Source organism: Argopecten irradians, chromosome 10 (assembly GCF_041381155.1).
Source record: "Argopecten irradians isolate NY chromosome 10, Ai_NY, whole genome shotgun sequence".
Taxonomy (NCBI): Eukaryota; Metazoa; Mollusca; class Bivalvia; order Pectinida; family Pectinidae; genus Argopecten; species Argopecten irradians.
Window position 1 is genome coordinate 6,493,284 of NC_091143.1, and position 20,680 is coordinate 6,513,963.

The following is a 20,680-nucleotide window of genomic DNA, read 5'->3' on the forward strand; positions in this document are numbered from 1 at the left end:
AATTATGCAATTAAACCACCGGTACTATTTCAGTGTAATTATTCTTTTTTTAATTATTATAATTATAACGCATTGTTATTCGGACTTATTTATCCACAAAAGGACCGTCGTCTGGCACTGCAAGGTACACAAACGGATTGATGAATTGTGTTTCGGTTAAATTTAAGTAAAATGCAGCTATCATTGAGAACATATGTAAAAGTAGATACACAATATTAAAAATACGATGATTTACAAATAGTACCAAAACCATTTGCAGATGCATGTACCTATTTCGCAAACAATTATCTCTGTCCATCAAACATTATTTTAGAAGGACAGCATTGTAGAAATTGAACAACAGTCCATTTTTTGTTGGTCTTTCACCTCTTCATGCGTTTTGTAAAGAAAGAGATAGTGACAATCAAATGATCCCAGATACCATCCATATCGTCATTGTTTTAATTTTAGTCGTTATAAAAATTAGCCCTTGAATTGCAAAACTGACAAAAAATGATCCCAGAGAACTAAAAGTAATTCAATGGTTTTTATGACAATGGTACGCAACTCCATCCATTTTATGATCATTTTTATTAAACTGCTGTCTGTAATTAAGCCTCCACATTATCTTTCACTATATTTAATTACTTTATGCTTGAAACCCCCTGGCGTTGCGTTACTAACAATATATAATCTCTGTCCATTACTGAACAAATATACAAAAAACAGTTATTGGACTAGTTTAGGCAGGATAACAATCTCCTTTTATTACAGCTGTCCAATAACGAGACCGTTTACCTAACGCCCGAATCAGAAACGTCATGGTTGTCACGGCGATTGGGAGGTAGTCAGATAATATTGATTGTTGTTTTCAATAGGAATCATAATTCAATAGACTGTACTGTTTACTCAATTTAACACATGATGGGACTTTTAATCCACTAATGTCCATTTCTATCATATTAGAATCACACAGACTTTATTGTCATTGTCTTTTAACTTTCCAGACTTAATGATCTGAAATAAAACATATTTATAATGATTTTTTATGGTTAAGGATCCTGGTGCGTGGATATCTAAATCTTTCCATATTTGGTGTGTTTTAATGCATCCTTAGTTTTTTTCATAAAGATAAAAAAAACTGAGGAACGAGATCCACTCCTTCTTTTAATTTCAGTTTCAAAAACATATCGGATCTAATGTTCAGAACATAAGCCTCATGCAATCGCTGGATCGCTTCATCTCACCATCTTCCTTTCCAGCGGAAAATATCACACTACAGATCGCTGGATTCACTTTTTACATTCTGCTTTATTGGAAAACAAAATGCAATAACATATTAGATTTTATCTATTTAGCATAAAACGTTTGATGGCAATAGCCAATAGTATATACCTCGGACCATCGTTTTGCTTTTTTATTCTATTACTAACATTAAAACAGACTTAGTCAGTCATTAGATCGAAGATATGTTTCTCTATATTTTTTAATTTTCAGTGAAAAGTAAATTGATTTATAAGATCAATCATGATGTATCAATAAACCTTTCATATTTTTTCTTATTTCCAATTCTTCATAAAGGAGAACAATTCCGAGTGACGTTGGTTATCAGAATGGAGAAATAGAGTTCGTGAGAATGTTGAAGTTAACATCCTGTTTAGTTTATTAATTATCTTCATGCTGTGTTATTTACATAATTCACGAGGAAACATTTATCATTGATTACATAACCTTTAGATAATGGCTGTGTTCTCCCTTTATAATGCTTTATAAAACTTAATATTTGTCGACATGGTAATGACACGATATGTTTGAGTCAAAGCGTATTGAGCGTATTTAATTCAAATATATTCAGATCTAAATCGATTCATATTCTATTCGTCGCTTTTCATATTGAACTTTTATTCAACTATCAATAAAGCAGTGGTGCATAAAAATGGATTTTATGATGAAATATAACCTTCGAGAAAGCAAACCATCGGTAGGTATCATACATATGTAGATAGCTTTTGTAACCACACAATAACTACATTAATTCAAACCAATATTTGAAATTGTAATAAACAGAGGTTCAAAATCACAAAACCCATACGAAAACTTCAACATGCGTCAATTGATAGATGGTATCTTTCTTCAAACATTAAATAGTTTTGCAAATCAATACATAAATGTCCTTAATCCAACATTTGAAATGTATCAAAGAAAATAAATGGCAATAGTTACCATGAAAAACATTTGTTAGAATAGATAATAATCCTAACTTTGAGCTGCATCAAATTATTCAAATGACAAATACACGACGATAAGAAAATATAATACTAATGTACATTTCTTAATCAATTGCAATATACCATGTACAAATATAGACTACGTACTTACATTTCGGGAAACTCACTTATACCATAGATAAGTAAACCATACTACTCTTTATGTTGAGAAGAAAATAATAATTTACCATAATGTGATCGTGCTATATTCATATGAGTTCTGCCGTTATATCAGTATTGTAAACACACCGATAGTTAAACTTCTCCCATAGGGGTAGTTAAGATGATAAACAGCCCAAACAAACGACATTCTCCGCTTACTAACACTGCTATAATTCTATATCAGTGGCAGTGTGTAAATAACATTATATGGAATAGTATCATGGATCAAAACTTTCGGACAAAAAATATGAGTTTATTCATGTGTTATGTGCTTCCATGAAACTATGATGTTTCTGTAATATAATGTTTCTGCTACATTTCATTTATTGATGTATAGAAGAATTATTTGTTCAGCCTCACTATTATAGCGTTTTATGGACACCGATTTATATTTGTATTTCATTCTGTAATTAACAAAACGTGCATTGGCATAGGATGATAGAACCTCATTTCTTGTTTGGGGGAGTATACAACAAATTCAGACTCTGATTAAGTATAAGACCTTTTTACTTGGCGTTATCGAAATACACAGGGAAAACATTACTTTTCTTTTTTAGCCCAGCTGGGTTCGATGGACCAAGCTCATCCTATTAACCCTACCGCGGCATCCGTATTCCGTCCGTCAGCAATTTACTTCTTCATAACTGTTGATTGGTATATATTGGGATTTGCTTTTGTTCCAGTTTTGATATCTATCTTTTTATAGAAATTATGATGCCTATAAATCATAACGAAAATGTCCATCTTAGTGCTGGAAGGCTGACTCAACGTTAAAATACCAGAGTCTAACCAAATGACGTCATAATCAATTAGACAAATGAGTTTGGATTGTTGAAATAGATAATTAGATCTATCCTGGAGCGTGCCGTTATATTGAAATAACTACTAGCTATTGATTATACTTATATAAATAGTTTGACACCCATTGAGATGAGAACGTCTCAAGCAGAATAAGAGTTTTGCCATAGCCTTCAGTATCCTCAATAATCCGCACCAACTGTCCTACGTTTGTAGTGTTCTTACAACAGTTCAAAGTTGTAACACCATCAGGAATTGTCACGTCCACAATGTGATCAATGTTAATTATTGGTTGGTTCCATAATTGCGATAATCACCAATGTTTTCATTTGAACAATATGTATTATGTCGATTACACAATGAAATCAATGACATTCTATTAATAGTCCCCCACCTTGTCTTAGTCACGCCTTTGACATGAGAGTAGCGAGCTAAGTACAAAAGATTGCTGGACGTGGTGGCAATGGTGGGAATATCCACAAAAAGAAACATCCGGTTTATGTAATCGAAATTCGATAAAGATATATGTCAGAAGCTTTTGCAAACTTCTTTGAACAGATTTATAGTGAACACAGCGGTGGAGACCAAATATTAGCTAATGATTTCACTTTAATGGATTTTTAACCGATATTCAAAATTCTTGAGTTCTTAATTGAAGAACTGATCCACGCAATAAAAGAACTAAAATTAAATAAAGCCGCTGGTGTTGATAATATCGTTAATGAACATGTTTGGTATGAAGGACGACAGCTCCTAATAAGTATTCTAAAACTTTTTAATGCGATAATGAATAAAATTTACATTCCAAAAACTTGAATATGTTGTATTGTTATACCAATTCATAAATGAGGAAACCCACCAAAGAATAATCCGGATAACTACCGCCCAGCTTCTTTATTTCCCGCAATATACAAACTGTTGGAAGAAAATCTAAAATTACAGGGCTGGATATCGTGCACCACAAACCCTTTGAGTAAACAACAAAGCTTCCAAAGAAACCTCAGTTGTTCCACAGCTGCTTTAACCCAAGAGAAACTATTTATTACAACTTGGAAAATAACACTAAAGTCTTCGACTCCTTCTTGGACACGAAAAGGGCATACTGTATGGCACCGCGGCCTTATCCTAAATCTCTCCAAGATTGGAGTTCAAGGTAAATTGTTGACTCTCATTACTAATTCATATACTGGTATATTTAGCTCAGTTATGACACATGGTACAAGATGAAGATGGCTGCCGGTCAAATCCGGAATTAGACAGGGAGGAGTGGTCTCCAGCTTCCTCTATCTCGTATTTATCAACGATCGCCTCCTGGGGTTTGAACAGCTAAGCTTTGTGACTTTGACGATACAGCATTGGTTGCAACCAGTCCATCAGCTCTACAAACTCTATTAGACATTTGTACTAAATATGCAAAGACTTGAAGTTCGAATATAACACTGACAAAAGTGCTATTCTTTTCTTCGGTAACACCGGGAAACGTAGTTCTATAAGTGGGCATGCGCAATTATGGGACAACATTTCCAGACATTGAACTCGTACCATCACGTAGGTGTCATAATTTCCACCGATCTCAAATGTTCGTTAGTTATAGAGAATCGTTGTACAAAAGGACGCGACTGTTTTAATCTGATTACCCAATTTGGCAAAGATTGTGAAGTTACCAATCCTTTAAAAACAGCAGAACTGTACAAGAAAGCTATCATTCCGAAAAGATCTACAACGTATCAACGTCTTACAACATTCAATTGTGAAAAGAACTCAAAGTTTCCGAAAATTGACACGATCAGACATTTGTGAATCCTTGCTAGGTCTTCCAAGAATACCTTATGAAATAGATAAGAGGAAGCTCAATTTTCTTTCTACCCTCATTCGTCTACATTCAGAAACTCTCTATCAAAACATTTTTCTCCGACGGTTACAACAAAAACACATGCTAAGCACATCAAACAACCAACAAAGCTTTATACCAGACATATGGGCCATTCTCTGTACAACCTCCAACATTTTCTTTTAGAGTGTATACTGAACGTTCAGTTCCCTTCAAAAGTAACGTCGAAAAAAGATAGTTCGTCATACCATATTGACGAAGAAAGTGCCTAATCTCAAAGACAGACTACAACAACATATGGACTTTCTGTGATACAGTGACATTCACAATACGTGTAAGTCTCGGTTCATTTTATGGAAAATACCCAAAACACAGAAAGACCTCAAGATTGTCAAGTTTATTTGCAAAATGGTAACGTGTTCTCCTTGTTGGAAAGAAGAGAAATGTAATATCTGCAATTCACTATACATAGATGCCATTCTACATTATGTGACAGCTTGTCGTGCTACAGCCGATATATGTGATGCGTACATGACATTAATTTTAGACTAATACGGAATTCAATTGTTTATATATTTAGATAATCTTGTTCACGAGGAATTCCTAAGAACTCTTCTGGGAAACTTAATTCCAGAGATCACTACGGACAGTATTGAGGACTACTGTCAGTTTCTTCTAGACAGTGCTACATATGTGAGAAGTGCTGCCCACATATGGCTCTCATATCAAAATAAAAAAAGGAATAACTTTAATGAGTTATTTAAATTATTAAAAGCAATTTATTTAAACAAGGGCTGAATGAAATGATGATTTGTTAATCGTATTTTCAAGATTTAAATAATTCACCGTTTTCTCTCATTTACTATTTTTAAATCTCTTAACAGAGGAATTGATTGATTGATTGATTGATTGATTGATTGATTGATTGATTGCTGGATTTGGTGGCAATGGTGGAAATATCCACAAAAACAAACACACGTTTCACGTTTTCTTTTCAAATCATTAACGTTGCTAAAATAATGATGTCCTTTCTACAGATAAGTCAATAAAAGTAGATAACCCTTTCTCTGGCCATCACTTGTTTACACAACTGTCCATAATACTAACTAATGATAATTCCTAAATAAAAGATGAAGTCCTAAAATGGCAAATGGTACTCGCTTCTTATGAAGTACAATTATCGTTCATGTCTACAATCACAAGACGCGGCTTTATGTATTTTCCTTTGCAAATACTTTTTTAAGTCGTGCAACGTATGTGTAGAACACTTCACAGATATCTATCTGGAGGTTAATTCAGACTAAATGGAAACATTGGAAAATACAGAATAGGGTCCACAGAAAATGTCTCATGTGAGTGTGTGAGGGAGGGGAACAATGTCATGTTTGATATAATTTGTCTCTTTTGTACATGCCTTTAAACATTATGTTTTATGCTTTTGATATTGTTTATAATACATATTGTACAAATTCTGGTATTACGTAATTCAGGCAGCAGATATAACAATAGTAGAATCAATCTAAACTACTGTGTCCAACTTCTCTGTATGATCTAGCTATAGTGTGCATTCTATTGAGGAACTCGTTAAAAGGAAAGCATAAGTAACGGTCGAGACATCGTGACGAATAAACAATAGGTTCCGTTGACATTGATTTGTAAACATCCTATTCGTAAAATTACGTTGTGTGTCAGCCCGCATATTGAAGTCCTAATTAAGCAGACTTACAATAAACACTTTTATAAGATCCAGGTTCAATAGTCCATCGTGGCTAGGTTACATAATTATTTTCGTGCTGAGCACAAATACAATCCTTTTAGCCAGTAATGGCCAAAACAAACCTAAATAGCACTACCCATTTCCAATAACATATTAAATGTTGCATAAGGTGATTTATTGACATGCAATGGATACAGAAAACAATGTACCACTAATACATACATATGATGACTCTCAATATTTGTTTACTTTAGATGATCGATGATTACCACCATACAATTCTCCGGAAGGTGTTATCGATCTATCCTCGATTTCCTGTGGTTACGATCATTACGATCTCTACCCTCCTGGAACATGCCATAGGAAAACTGAAGACTTTGTATGCTATTTCGGATGAGCAGGTATTTTTATCCATTGAAGTACGTCAAAAGTATCCAATATCTGTATATTATATGGCTTTGACATTGAGCTTCGCTCTCTGTAAATATTCAAAGAAAGTTTCCGCAGGCGACGACAGGTTCCATGAGGGTAGAGATCGTAAGTGATCGTAACTCCTGGAAATCGAGGATGAATGTTATCGTATACTGGTCATTAACAACCATGTAATGTTTTTATTTCAAAAGTTTCGAATTTTCCGTGAAATGTCTTCAGTATATATTGACCAGTTCATATACTAACTACGAAATATGTATAACAAATTCCGTTTTATTGAGTTAGCCCCGCTTTTACTTCAGGTACAATGCTTTTGACACTTGCCTAGTGGCGTAAATAGTCAAGTCAAAAGAAATGCAATTAAAATAAATATGTATAGAGCAAACATTTGGTGGTTAAAAAACACCAAAATATTTGTATAAGATTGCTGCACAAACAACATAGAATTGCGATACCTACTAGTAAACTACGTCTGCCTGCTCAATAACTTAATATAGAAGTTGTGAGTGGTAGAGATATTGTTATAATACTTGGTCTATATTTGAATGTTTGTAAAAAATGATTGTCAGTTAATCGATATATAATAAAGTAAATAAAAAATGAATTGATTGCATTGTGCTTCATATTTAGGTAACAATGGTTATTTTAGAAGTTATATATGCTTTCTCCATGACAGCAAAGTTTGATATTGATCGCCAGTTAGTAACAATTGACATTTAATTTTTACTTACAAATATACACATCATCCTCGGAGACACAGTTGATTGCACTACGATATGCTACACTCAGCATAGTGTGGCACAATCAATGGTTTGTCTCCGAAGAGAATGCACCATGTGAATACATAACTGTAGTCCTGTAACTATAAGGTTTGTTTAACAGTCACTATCAATGTAACATTCCATCCTAGACATGTGCAGGTCTATCAGTGGATCTTTATTGTCAGTTAGGTTTGACCTTTAGTTCCAATTTTTGTCCTAGTTCAAATATTCAAATTAAATTTTATTACATTTTATCACCTTCGAATAACCTAATCACAAACGTTAATGATAATTGCCTGAAATAGAATTTTCATACTGGAGCATAAGCTGTCAAATTAACGAACTACATAACATTTCATTTTATGGATGTAAATCTTCGGTATCCATGAACTGAGACTGAAAACAAACGCGCGTACGTGTAACGTTGTTCATTAAACAGTCTGATATGTAGATTTACCAAACAATGCCATTATGTCCATCATCTATACACCGACAAATAAATAGCACAACTACAAAAATCATAGTCAGCACGCCGTTATTTTTTTATTTTTTGTGTGTGTGTTTTTTGTCTATTGTTTTTGTTTTTTGTTGGGTTTTTTTTCATTGTTCTTATTATCATGGCATTCTTGACAATCACAATGACATATTTTATTCTTATAAGCTGAAGTTTACAGTGCAGAGAATTATACAAATCAATTTTATAATTAAGTCAATAATTAGTAATTTCTTTTGTGCATGCATTCCTATAATATATATAGCTATATACAGTTACAGTATATATGCCATCAGCCATATTCCTGAAGAGCCATCATAAAATGGTGAAAGTACTAGAGGAAGGTCGCTGAGTTTTATTTTTTATATGCACATATATGTTTACATATAAGATACAAAATAATAGATAAGATGGACATCAACTATTGTTACAAATAACCTGTTGTAGCGAAAAACTGCGGGAGTTACGTGTATACGTATATTCCAAGCCCGCAGCCCTCGGTAGATGCCTTCTAGGGTAACGTCAGGGACCCGCCACAATACCCGAGTTTTGATTAAGATAGAGTGGGTCGTCGAGTAAAATACAATTCAACGCCGTAATAAAGTTCCACGTGTAATCAGCAATAATAGCATTTACAGGATACAGTTACAGTTCACAGGATAACCACTCCGCTCTCTCTAGCATAGAAACGTGCACTTGAACAATAGTCCAAACCAGCTAACACTTGAACTCCGTTATTTAACCCAGCTAACACCTGAACTCCGTCATTCAAACCAGCTAACACCTGAACTCTGTCATTCAAACCAGCTAACACCTGAACTCCTCGAGCTTCAGTTTCGTGCCCCTTTTATACCAAACATGCAGGAGCCCTGCAGGAGCGCAGGAGCGCAGAAACGCTGCTGGAGCACCCCGCTCCTTTGCAGGAGCGGTGGGCTCTGGTTACCAAAATTGACAATAACACTAAAACATAACACTTAGAAAAACGATTAGCCACAAGTAAATGTTGACCGTGTGTAATATAGATGTGGACACTGGCAGATTTTCCAGACCGATGTAGCCATTTGTTATAGATAATGGGGATGGGAGGCGATTAATACCTCTCAAATAGGGGGGCAATAAAATTGAGGGAGCCCCGCAGACGATTAGTGCCACGGCCGTAGACAATTAATTACTTCACGGAATAAGGGTCCAGCGTGTCCCCCATCTAATTACCAGCTGTCAACAGATAGATGCGCTATAGAAAAGCACTAAATAATGATGTATAGACAAATACTACAGAATATAGAAAAACACAATAGAAAATATAGAAAAATAGTACACTGTGTTTTTATAATAATAAATCCAATCCGTAAAATGAGCTCGTTTCCTGTTACATAATTGAATAGAGTTTGAAATTTAAAAGTGTTTGTTCTATCAAAGTACACAATAGTTTTCTTCTATTTGTACAAAAACTTCATTTTCACATTGAAACAGATCATGGAATTCATCTCCTAACTCATTTTTTTGCCATCTGCCATATTCAACAGGAAGCTTAACATTACTTGCTCTAAACGTACAATAAGCTACAGCCATTTTAGGAAAGAGTTCAATAAGATATCTTTCTAGTATAAGATCCTGATAATATATTCTATAATTTGTTCCTTTCGGTGAATCAAAAAATCTTGCCTCCAATAGTGTATGGATGAAGTTTTTAGCCCTTGGAAGACTGTAGTTTTTAACAAATTAACACTTTCGAATTCAAGGGAATAAAAAATATTTCCAAAATAAATTTCATTCAAAATATGAAAGAGTTACCATGAACATTCCCATATTTCCACTTTCTTCGGTTGTAATAGTATTAAATCTTTATTATGATATTACATTGCTTTATCAGTCAGGACCATTTTTCCCAGATTCGCTGAGACTTTACCGCTCCTAACTGGCCTTCTCCTGTACACGCGCTAACTTGTACATGTAATTTAATTTTTATTTCTTGTCTTGTTCTGAGTTGTATCGCCAACAGGATTGCTCATGAAGACTGAACGTATTATGGCATTATTTCTACATATATTTCTGTCAGTGGATGAATGCCATCTATATGTAATCCTTACATGTAGCTTGAACACCATTACCATTTTGTTTCAATTATATGGTTAGATGTATTGTAGCCTCGGTCTTTGTTTCAATTATTTTAATCTTGAACATAGATTTTTTTTCTTGGATACAATGTTCAGTTGTCTGTACAATAACAAACGTGCACCATGTATATGTCCAAAACTAGTTTACCAAGTCTGGTAAAGATTAAGGTTCTACTCAGATTTATTTAGAAATCAAATCGCTGTGGCCCTTTTTCTAGTTAATCATGTCTGGTAAGGAGTAAGGTTCCACTCAGTTTTATTTCGAAACCTCTGTCTGTGGCATTTTTACTAGTTAAACATGTCTGGTAAGGAGTAAGGTTCCACTCAGTTCTATTTAGAAATCGCTGTGGCCCTTTTTCTAGTTTAACATGCCTGGTAAGGAGTAAGGTTCCACTCAGTTTTATTTAGAAATCTCTGTCTGTGGCCCTTTTTCTAGTTAAACATGTCATGTAAGGAGCAGGATTCCATTCAGTTTTATTTAGAAATCTCTGTGGCCCTTTTTCTAGTTAAACATGTCTGGTAAGGAGTAAAGTTCCACTCAGTTTTATTTAGAAATCTCTGTGGCCCTTTTTTCTAGTTAAACATGTCTGGTAAGGAGTAAGGTTCCACTCAAGGATTCCAATCAGTTTTATTTAGAAATCTCTGTGGCCCTTTTTTCTAGTTAAACAGGTCTGGTAAGGAGTAGGATTCCATTCAGTTTTATTTCGAAATCTCTGTGGCCCTTTTTCTAGTTAAACATGCCTGGTAAGGAGTAGGACTCCATTCAGTTTTATTTATCAATCTCTTTGGCCCTTTTTCGAGTTAAACATGCCTGGTAAGGAGTAGGATTCCTATCAGTTTTATTTATAAATCTCTGTAGCCCTTTTTCTAGTTAAACATGCCTGGTAAGGAGTAGGATTCCATTCAGTTTTATTTATAAATCTCTTTGTCCCTTTTTCTAGTTAAACATGCCAGGTAAGGAGTAGGATTCCAATCAGTTTTATTTATGAATTTCTGTAGCCCTTTTTCTAGTTTAACATGCATGGTAAGGAGTATAATTCCATTCAGTTTTATTTATAAATCTCTTTGGCCCTTTTTCTAGTTAAACATGCCTGGTAAGGAGTAGGGTTCCATTCAGTTTTATTTAGAAATCTCTGTGGCCCTTTTTTCTAGTTAAGCAGGTCTGGTAAGGAGTAGGATTCCATTCAGTTTTATTTAGAAATCTCTTTGGCCCTTTTTCTAGTTAAACATGTCTGGTAAGGAGTAAGGTTACACTCAGTTTTATTTATAAATCTCTTTGGCCCTTTTTCTAGTTAAACATGCCTGGTAAGGAGTAGGATTCCATTCAGTTTTATTTTGAAATCTCTGTGGCCCTTTTTTCTAGTTAAACCTGTCTGATAAGGAGTAGGATTCCATTCAGTTTTATTTATAAATCTCTTTGGCCCCTTTTCTAGTTAAACATGTCTGGTAAGGAGTAGGATTCCATTCAGTTTTATTTATAAATCTCTTTGGCCCTTTTTCTAGTTAAACATGTCTGGTAAGGAGTAAGGTTACACTCAGTTTTATTTAGAAATCTCTGTGGCCCTTTTTCTAGTTAAACTTGTCTGGTAAGGAGTAGGATTCCATTCAGCTTTTATTTAGAAATCTCTGTGGCCCTTTTTCTAGTTAAACATGTCTGGTAAGGAGTAGGATTCCATTCAGCTTTTATTTAGAAATCTCTGTCTGTGGCTCTTTTTCTAGTTAAACATGTCTGGTAAGGAGTAGGATTCCATTCAGTTTTATTTAGAAATCTCTGTGGCCCTTTTTCTAGTTAAACAGGTCATGTAAGGAGTAGGATTCCATTCAGTTTTTTTTAAGAAATCTCTGTGGCCCTTTTTCTAGATAAACATGTCTGGTAAGGAGTAAGGTTCCACTCAGTTTTATTTAGAAATCTCTGTCTGTGGCCCTTTTTCTAGTTAAACATATCTGATAAGGAGTAGGATTCCATTCAGTTTTTTTTAGAAATCTCTGCGGCCCTTTTTCTAGTTAAACATTTCTGGTAAGGAGTAGGATTCCATTCAGTTTTATTTAGAAATCTCTGTGGCCCTTTTTCTAGTTAAACATATCTGAAAAGGAGTAGGATTCCATTCAGTTTTATTTAGAAATCTCTGTGGCCCTTTTTCTAGTAAAAACATGTCTGGTAAGGAGTAGGATTCCATTCAGTTTTTTTTCTACATATTACACATCAAACGGGAATTTACAACCATCCTAAAATGAAACTTACCGTTTTGATTCGATGACAAGCATCTCTTGTTATGACCCTGTTTCACCTTTACAACCGTTGTCATATACCCCTGGCTTTTTGTGTCTCCTTGGTGACCGTTCTCATTTGTGTCTCCTTGGTGACTGTTCTCATTTGTGTCTCCTTGGCGACCGTTCTCATTTGTGTCTCCTTGGCAACTGTTCTGAAATGATCCTGACTATTCTTATCTCATTGACAACCGTCTTCATGTGAATCTGACTTTTGGTGTCTCTTGGAAACTGTCCTCATTTGAAAATTGCTATTTGTGTCTCTATCTCAAGATTTTGGCTGGTCAACCCGAGGCTTGCCAAGGGTTGGCGGCCAATATCTTTCACGAGGGATGAGATATCCCTGTCCACTTGACAGACCCATGTAAGATTCTTTTTCTCCCATACTTTCACGAAACATTGTAAAAATGCAGTTTTTAGAATCATTTCCAAAATTTCGTCATCATAGGAACGTCGCAGTGCGTAAAACTTAATGACGTCGCCGTCAATAGACACCGCATGTATTGATGACTTCACGTCATTGTCTTGCGCGTGTGAGCTGTCTTTTCTCTACCCAGGTAAAAGAAAGAGTTTCCTCCCATACTATATCCAGTGGTTGCTAGGGAAAAGATATCTCTATTTTACACAGGGGGTTTAAGACAGCTCACATACGCTAGACAATAACTTGACGTCATCAATATATGCGGCGTAACTGCGACGCACATTGTAGATGACGTCATCAATTTTGACGCATAACGGCGTTCCCCTTCTAAAAAGAATCAAACATGGGACTGTGTAGCAGACAGGGATATCTAAACCCTCGTGAAAGATTTTGGACGTCAACCGGCTAAAATCTTTCACTCCGGTTGAGATGTCCCTGTCCACTTCACAGACCCATGTAAGATTCTATTAATCTTTTCCCTAACAACCGCGGGATAACCCTATCAAGTATGGGAGAAAACCTTATGAACCTAACTATTTGTGTCTCTATGACAACCTTATGAACCTAACTATTTGTGTCTCTATGACAACCTTATGAACCTAACTATTTGTGTCTCTATGACAACCTTATGAACCTAACTATTTGTGTATCCATGACAATCTTATGAACCTAACAATTTGTGTCTCTATGACAACCTTATGAACCTACCTATTTGTGTCTCTATGACAACCTTATGAACCTAACTATTTGTGTCTCTATGACAACCTTATGAACCTAACTATTTGTGTCTCTATGACAACCTTATGAACCTAACTATTTGTGTCTCTATGGCAACCTTATGAACCGAACTATTTGTGTCTCTATGACAACCTTGTGAACCTAACTATTTGTGTCTCTATGACAACCTTATGAACCTAACTATTTGTGTCTCTATGACAACCTTGTGAACCTAACTATTTGTGTCTCTATGACAATCTTATGAACCTAACTATTTGTGTCTCTATGACAACCTTATGAACCTAACTATTTGTGTCTCTATGACAACCTTGTGAACCTAACTATTTGTGTCTCTATGACAACCTTATGAACCTAACTATTTGTGTCTCTATGACAACCTTATGAATCTGACTATTTGTGTCTCCATGACAGCCTTATGATCTGACTATTTGTGTCTCCATGACAACCTTATGAACCTGACTAGTTGTATCTCCATGACAACCTTATGAACCTTACTATTTGTGTCTCCATGACAACCTTATGAACCTAACTATTTGTGTCTCTATGACAACCTTATGAACCTAACTATTTGTGTCTCTATGACAACCTTATGAACCTAACTATTTGTGTCTCTATGACAACCTTGTGAACCTAACTATTTGTGTCTCTACGACAACCTTATGAACCTAACTATTTGTGTCTCTATGACAACCTTATGAACCTAACTATTTGTGTCTCTATGACAACCTTGTGAACCTAACTATTTGTGTCTCTATGACAACCTTATGAACCTAACTATTTGTGTCTCTATGACAACCTTATGAACCTAACTATTTGTGTCTCTATGACAACCTTGTGAACCTAACTATTTGTGTCTCTATGACAACCTTATGAACCTAACTATTTGTGTCTCTATGACAACCTTATGAATCTGACTATTTGTGTCTCCATGACAGCCTTATGATCTGACTATTTGTGTATCCATGACAATCTTATGAACCTGACTATTTGTGTCTCTATGACAACCTTATGAACCTAACTATTTGTGTCTCTATGACAACCTTATGAACCTAACTATTTGTGTCTCTATGACAACCTTGTGAACCTAACTATTTGTGTCTCTATGACAACCTTATGAACCTAACTATTTGTGTCTCTATGACAACCTTATGAATCTGACTATTTGTGTCTCCATGACAGCCTTATGATCTGACTATTTGTGTATCCATGACAATCTTATGAACCTGACTATTTGTATCTCCTTGACAACCTTATGAACCCGAGTATTTGTGTTTCCTTGACAACCTTATGAACCCGAGTATTTGTGTCTCCTTGACAACCTGAAAAATAGTTATCATGGCTACCCTGATGTCATTTACTAATAATAAAAACCTTCCCTTATAGCCCCAGTCATGGTAAGAATACACGACATATATTTTATCGGCATCAAAATGTAAACATGTGTGTAATTGCCATGCTATTATAGTGTGGTTTAGCTTTAATTAACCAGGTCAGACTACTCAGTAGGAACACACGTCCTCGGATCTCGGAGTAAACATCATCTCAAAACCTTTTATTTACAACTCTCTTTTCAGGTCTCCCCCAGTAGTTAATCTAATGGAGTTGATCAATTATTCAATCAGTTAGGTAATTACTGATCAATTATTTAATTAATTAGGAAATTACTGACAGTAAAACTAATGCCAGGTATCCCTCAATGGATGGGCATCCCTGATGTGTATCTGAAAAATGTTTTCATGTGTGACTTTAATGATTCTTCAGCTTTGAATCAATATATAAAATTGTACAAAGTATCAACAGGCGAAAGGGAGCCGACCTGGCCCAGGAGGAGGAATATTTCTATCCAAGATCATGAAGGCGATTCCTGATAAAAGCCAGTAAGACAGCCAGAAGGATGTAATGTTTTGTACTAATTTAATTGCTTTTCCCCCGCCCCCTTATATAAGCCAAAAGACTGCAAGGCTAAGACTTCTAACGTTACTACATTTGTGTGATCATCCATGCCACGATATGACAATAGCAATGAATGGACACCTACATGTCTCCATCTAATGTGAAAAAGGCACAACACAATTGTAGCAGTCTGTCAACTTTTAATGAAAAATAGCTTCAAAAGAAAAATGAAGGACAATGCAATTGATAAAAAAAAAATATATATGTATATGCAACAAAATTAAGATGCATGATTACTGAATAACAATAAAGAACAAATGATAGCACTTTTCAGCAATTGGAATAAAGAATGGGTACTTACGTATCTTCTAACAGATATTATTGAACATATAGTACTTTTACTGACAGTAAGCAAGTTACATTTATAAATCAAAGGGGAAAAACTCTGGTAGAGATTAATATAACAATTTCAGTTCAGGTCAACAGAAGAAATAAGTTGAAAAATACTGTTTCAATCAAAACGATCACATATTTGTAACATACTGTATTTGATGTAATTATCCCCTGCAGGGCAATCAAAACTTTACACACAGGGGGCACTTATTGGGGAACCAAAATATATATATCTGTGGACGACAAAAACGTTAGTATTAACTCGTAACACATTAATCTGTCCCAGTGAAGCACTGGCTTGCCTTCTTTCTTTTGTGACATATTAAAATTATTATGTCACAATTCACATATGTGAAGGACTTGCGAAAGATGTTTACCTGGGTACATACATGCCATAAAATGAATTTCATGTATTTAATTTGGGACACTTTTCTGTTGTATGCATTAGAAGGTTTTAGAACGTGGTATGATCCATGGGATGAGGGGAGAAAGGGAAGGGGTGCTAATTACGCTAAATACAGTATTTATTACTCCTTATATAACTTGAATGCACAACTGATCATGTACACTTAATAATAATAGTTTACAAAATCAGTAAATAACATTTTTATAAAATCAGCAGAGTCTTTAATGCCTCTCCATTTCAAAATCTTTTTTCCCCCATAAAACTTCTAATAGCAAATTGTAGTTCAAGAGAGACATTTCATCTGTAATGAGAAATACTTAATGGCCACTACAATTTCTGAATTATACATTGAAATTATGGAATTTTTCACTTAGAATATTGACATATAGTTCTAAATCAAAGGGAGATAATGTACATGTATACAACAAGAGCTGTTGGAGAACAGCAAAGCTCGCCTATTCAGAAGAAGTTGATGTTCAAGTATTTACTATTTAAACATGGAAATAAGACAAATTAACATACTCAAAAAAAACTAAAGGGCCCCAAATTGGTTGTATTATCACGTTCAGCATCCATACACATTAGGACAATAAAATCATAAACATTTACAATGACTTAAGCTTAAACAATTGACAAAATAGAAACTTGCTCAAAAACTTTAACGTGAAATGGGACGCCGATGCCGATGCCGGGGTGACAAAATTAGCTCCCTCTATTCTTCGAATAGGCGAGCTAAAAAGTAGTTAACAAATACCAGATCTTTTGTTCCTAACTCATCCGCAATTCTAATCAGCCTCACTTTGTAAAGTAAACACAAGCCATGATATGCCAGAGATCCCAGAGGGATCTTGGCGCCCACCAAAGAATGATCTATGTCTGACAATAGAAAGAGGGAATTTTTCTCATCTTTTCAAACTATCAAAAACCAAGATGGCTATCTATCAGACATCATGTTGACCCGATCGATCTCTAAATGCAATATGCACAACTAGGGTCCTAGGGAAACCTACATATGAAATTTGAGAATGATCCCTTCAGCACTATCTGAGAGAAAAAGCTGTAACAAACATAACTATCAAAATCCAAGGGGAACCTTCATATGAAATTTGAGAAATAGCAGTAACAAGAATTGTTAGCAGATGGAAGGACTGATGGACAGACGGACAGACGGACGGACGGACGGACCACAGACCATGGTTGAAAGGTGATTTGAATAACATTCACCATTTAATGATGGGCTAAAAAGCAATGGCAATTACGGATATGAACACAATTATGGTTAATGTTTCACCGTTACATGACTGAAGTATTTCACATCATCTAAATGATCAATCAATGAAAACAGAACCTATACACTTTGATATTCCATCTGTGTGTGTACCATTTACATGCTAAATTCATTTCCCTGTTCAATGACTACTTGTTATTTTAATTTCTGAAAGATAGAGCAATGTGCATGATTCTATTCAACATTATCTTTTGGCAAGGGAAAAGAAAAATATTATCATCTGTGAAAACTTAGTGTGTTCTCAGTATGCACAAGTGAAGAATGATACTACTATAATTAGATTATGGCTGACAATTTTCAAAGGCTTTTTATGACACATTGTCAGTCAACAGTTCCATTCAAAAAACTTTGTTTCCTCTTCAGATGTAACATTCGATAGCAACGATGTGTTCCTCTGTTTTTCAAATGACTGCACCTGCTGCTCATAAACTTTTCACAGCTTTTTCCTGCTCACACACTTTTCAGTTTTTCTGCTTTCACACGCTTTGCAGTTTTTCTGCTCTCACACACTTTGCAGTTTTTCAGCCCTCACACACTTTTCACGGCCTTGTCTATCTCGTCAATCTGTTCCTTAAGGTTGTTCCACTGCTCCATATTCAGAGATATACCTTCATACAGAAACCAAAGTGACAGATTAGAGGTTCTCTCAAATTAGCAACAGTTATTTTCTTTACTATTGAAATTACAGTCAAATCTATCTTAAGCGACCACTCAAGGGAAATTGAAAAGTGATCTCTTAATTGATAGAGAGTGGTCTCTTAATAGAGAGTAGTCTCTTAATAGAGAGTGGTCCCTTAATAGAGTAGCTCAGGTTAAGGAGGATTTAGTTAGTTTGATGATTTAAAATATGAGTTGTCATTCACTGTTCATGAATAGATCATAATTCAGTGTATTATAAACATTTATGACATATTGTAAAACAAGAGGCCCATGGGCCTTAACGGTCATCTGACTCATGGCACAAAACAACAAAGTCACAGTATAAAGTATTGGTTAACGATTAATATAAACAATACAAGGAACTCCTTAGTTGAATATGTAAGTTTCTGAAATAGGTAAATGTCATTTGTTGAACAAACTTGGTAGCCCTTCATCCATATATGGTTGTAACCCATTCAAGGATTAATATGAGGAGGAGTCAGATTTTAAAGCCAAATTTCAGCAAAGCTCCCATTTTGGACCTCCACCGTACTATCCCCATGGGTCTTAGCTCGGTCCTTTATAAAATATGATTGTCCTCACCTAAAGTTCCTGCTTCTGAATCAATTAAAACCCCTATAGACCAATTTTCATTGAGATCGGAGACTGAAACCTGAAAACAGGAAGTGGGCCAGTGGCCATCTTGGAATACCAAAATCTTTACGAAAATGTTTTCATGTTGTTCGGCATCAATTAAAACCCCTATAGACCAATTTTCATTGAGATCGGAGACTGAAACCTTAAAACAGGAAGTGGGCCAGCTAAAATTAAGAAAATTTGCCCTCTTGGGGCCCCACCCCTCAGCCCCTAGGGGTCAGAGCAGACTCATTTATATAAAATATGATTGTCCTTCCCAAATGATGTTTCACACCAAATAAGGATGAAATCCATCCAAGGATAAAGGAGGAGTAGGATTTTAAAGCTAAAATTAAGAAAATTTGCCCTTTTTGGGCCCCACCCCTCAGCCCCTAGGGGTCGGACCAGGCTCATTTATACAAATTATGATTGTCCTTCCCCTATGATGTTTCACACCAAATATGGATGAAATCCATCCAAGGATGAAGGAGGAGTAGGATTTAAAAGCTTAAATTAAGAAAATTTGCCCTTTTGGGGCCTCGTCCCTCTGCCCCTAGGGGTCGGACCTATCTCATTTATATAAAATATGATTGTCCTTCCCCAAGGATGTTTCACACCAAATATGGATGTAATTCACTCAAGGGTTTAGCAGGAGTAGGCTTTTGCATAAATAGTTTTACGCACGACGCAGTATGGCGGACGGCACACGACGACGGACGAAACACGATGACAATAGGTCATCCTGACCTTCGGTCAGATGACCTAAATTTTTTTATATATATATATTTAAAACATTTAAAAACAAGAGGCCAATGACCTCGCAGCACGATGGTTCAGTTAATTAATGTTCACTGATTGGTTTTGACTAATATTCTTGATTATCACTTATATGCACTGTTTAAACTAATAATTAATTAGGACAATTCAAATGACCACTGGTATTTAATTGTTATCAATGTTGGTATTAAAACAATCATAAAATTCTTTCAAGACAGATGTCATTCATCAAATGTTAAGTTATATATAGATCAACAGTTTTATAAAAATATTGATTTGTGCAGAACAGTTTTTTTCTCTGAGAAGGATTTTAGTGTGAGCATATGCAGAAGCAGCATCTTCTTAGTAAGAATATTGTTGGGACCAATTCAAATGGCATCAACTTAACTTTAATATTAGAAAATTTAATAAAATTCAAAATTTTACAAAGCTTTTTATTCAAATTTATTAGAATATTGTTATATAATAAAAAATAATTGGGGAAATTTTTTCCTGTATGATTGCTTATCAATATCACACATGTACAACTATGTATAATCAAAGTGTTAAGTTGACTAGACTTTTAAAAGATACCTGCTGGAGGAGGGCTTAATTCATTATAGGTGACCAAAAAAAATCAAAGATGTTTGGCTGTCCTGGTGATAAGAGGTAAACTGAATTTGCT

At 35.1% G+C, this 20,680-nt stretch overlaps 1 protein-coding gene across 2 annotated transcripts in view; it reads right to left on the reverse strand.

The window, feature by feature from the left end:
- Positions 1–16,057: 16,057 nt before the first annotated feature.
- The window catches only part of LOC138332995 (activated RNA polymerase II transcriptional coactivator p15-like), a 32,798-nt gene continuing 28,175 nt past the window's right edge, over positions 16,058–20,680 (reverse strand). For both annotated transcript variants that reach the window (XM_069281085.1, XM_069281086.1), the window contains one exon: positions 16,058–18,572. In XM_069281085.1, coding sequence (XP_069137186.1) covers positions 18,493–18,572 — 80 coding nt within the window. In that variant the 3' untranslated portion in view covers positions 16,058–18,492. The remainder of the gene's footprint in view (positions 18,573–20,680) is intronic.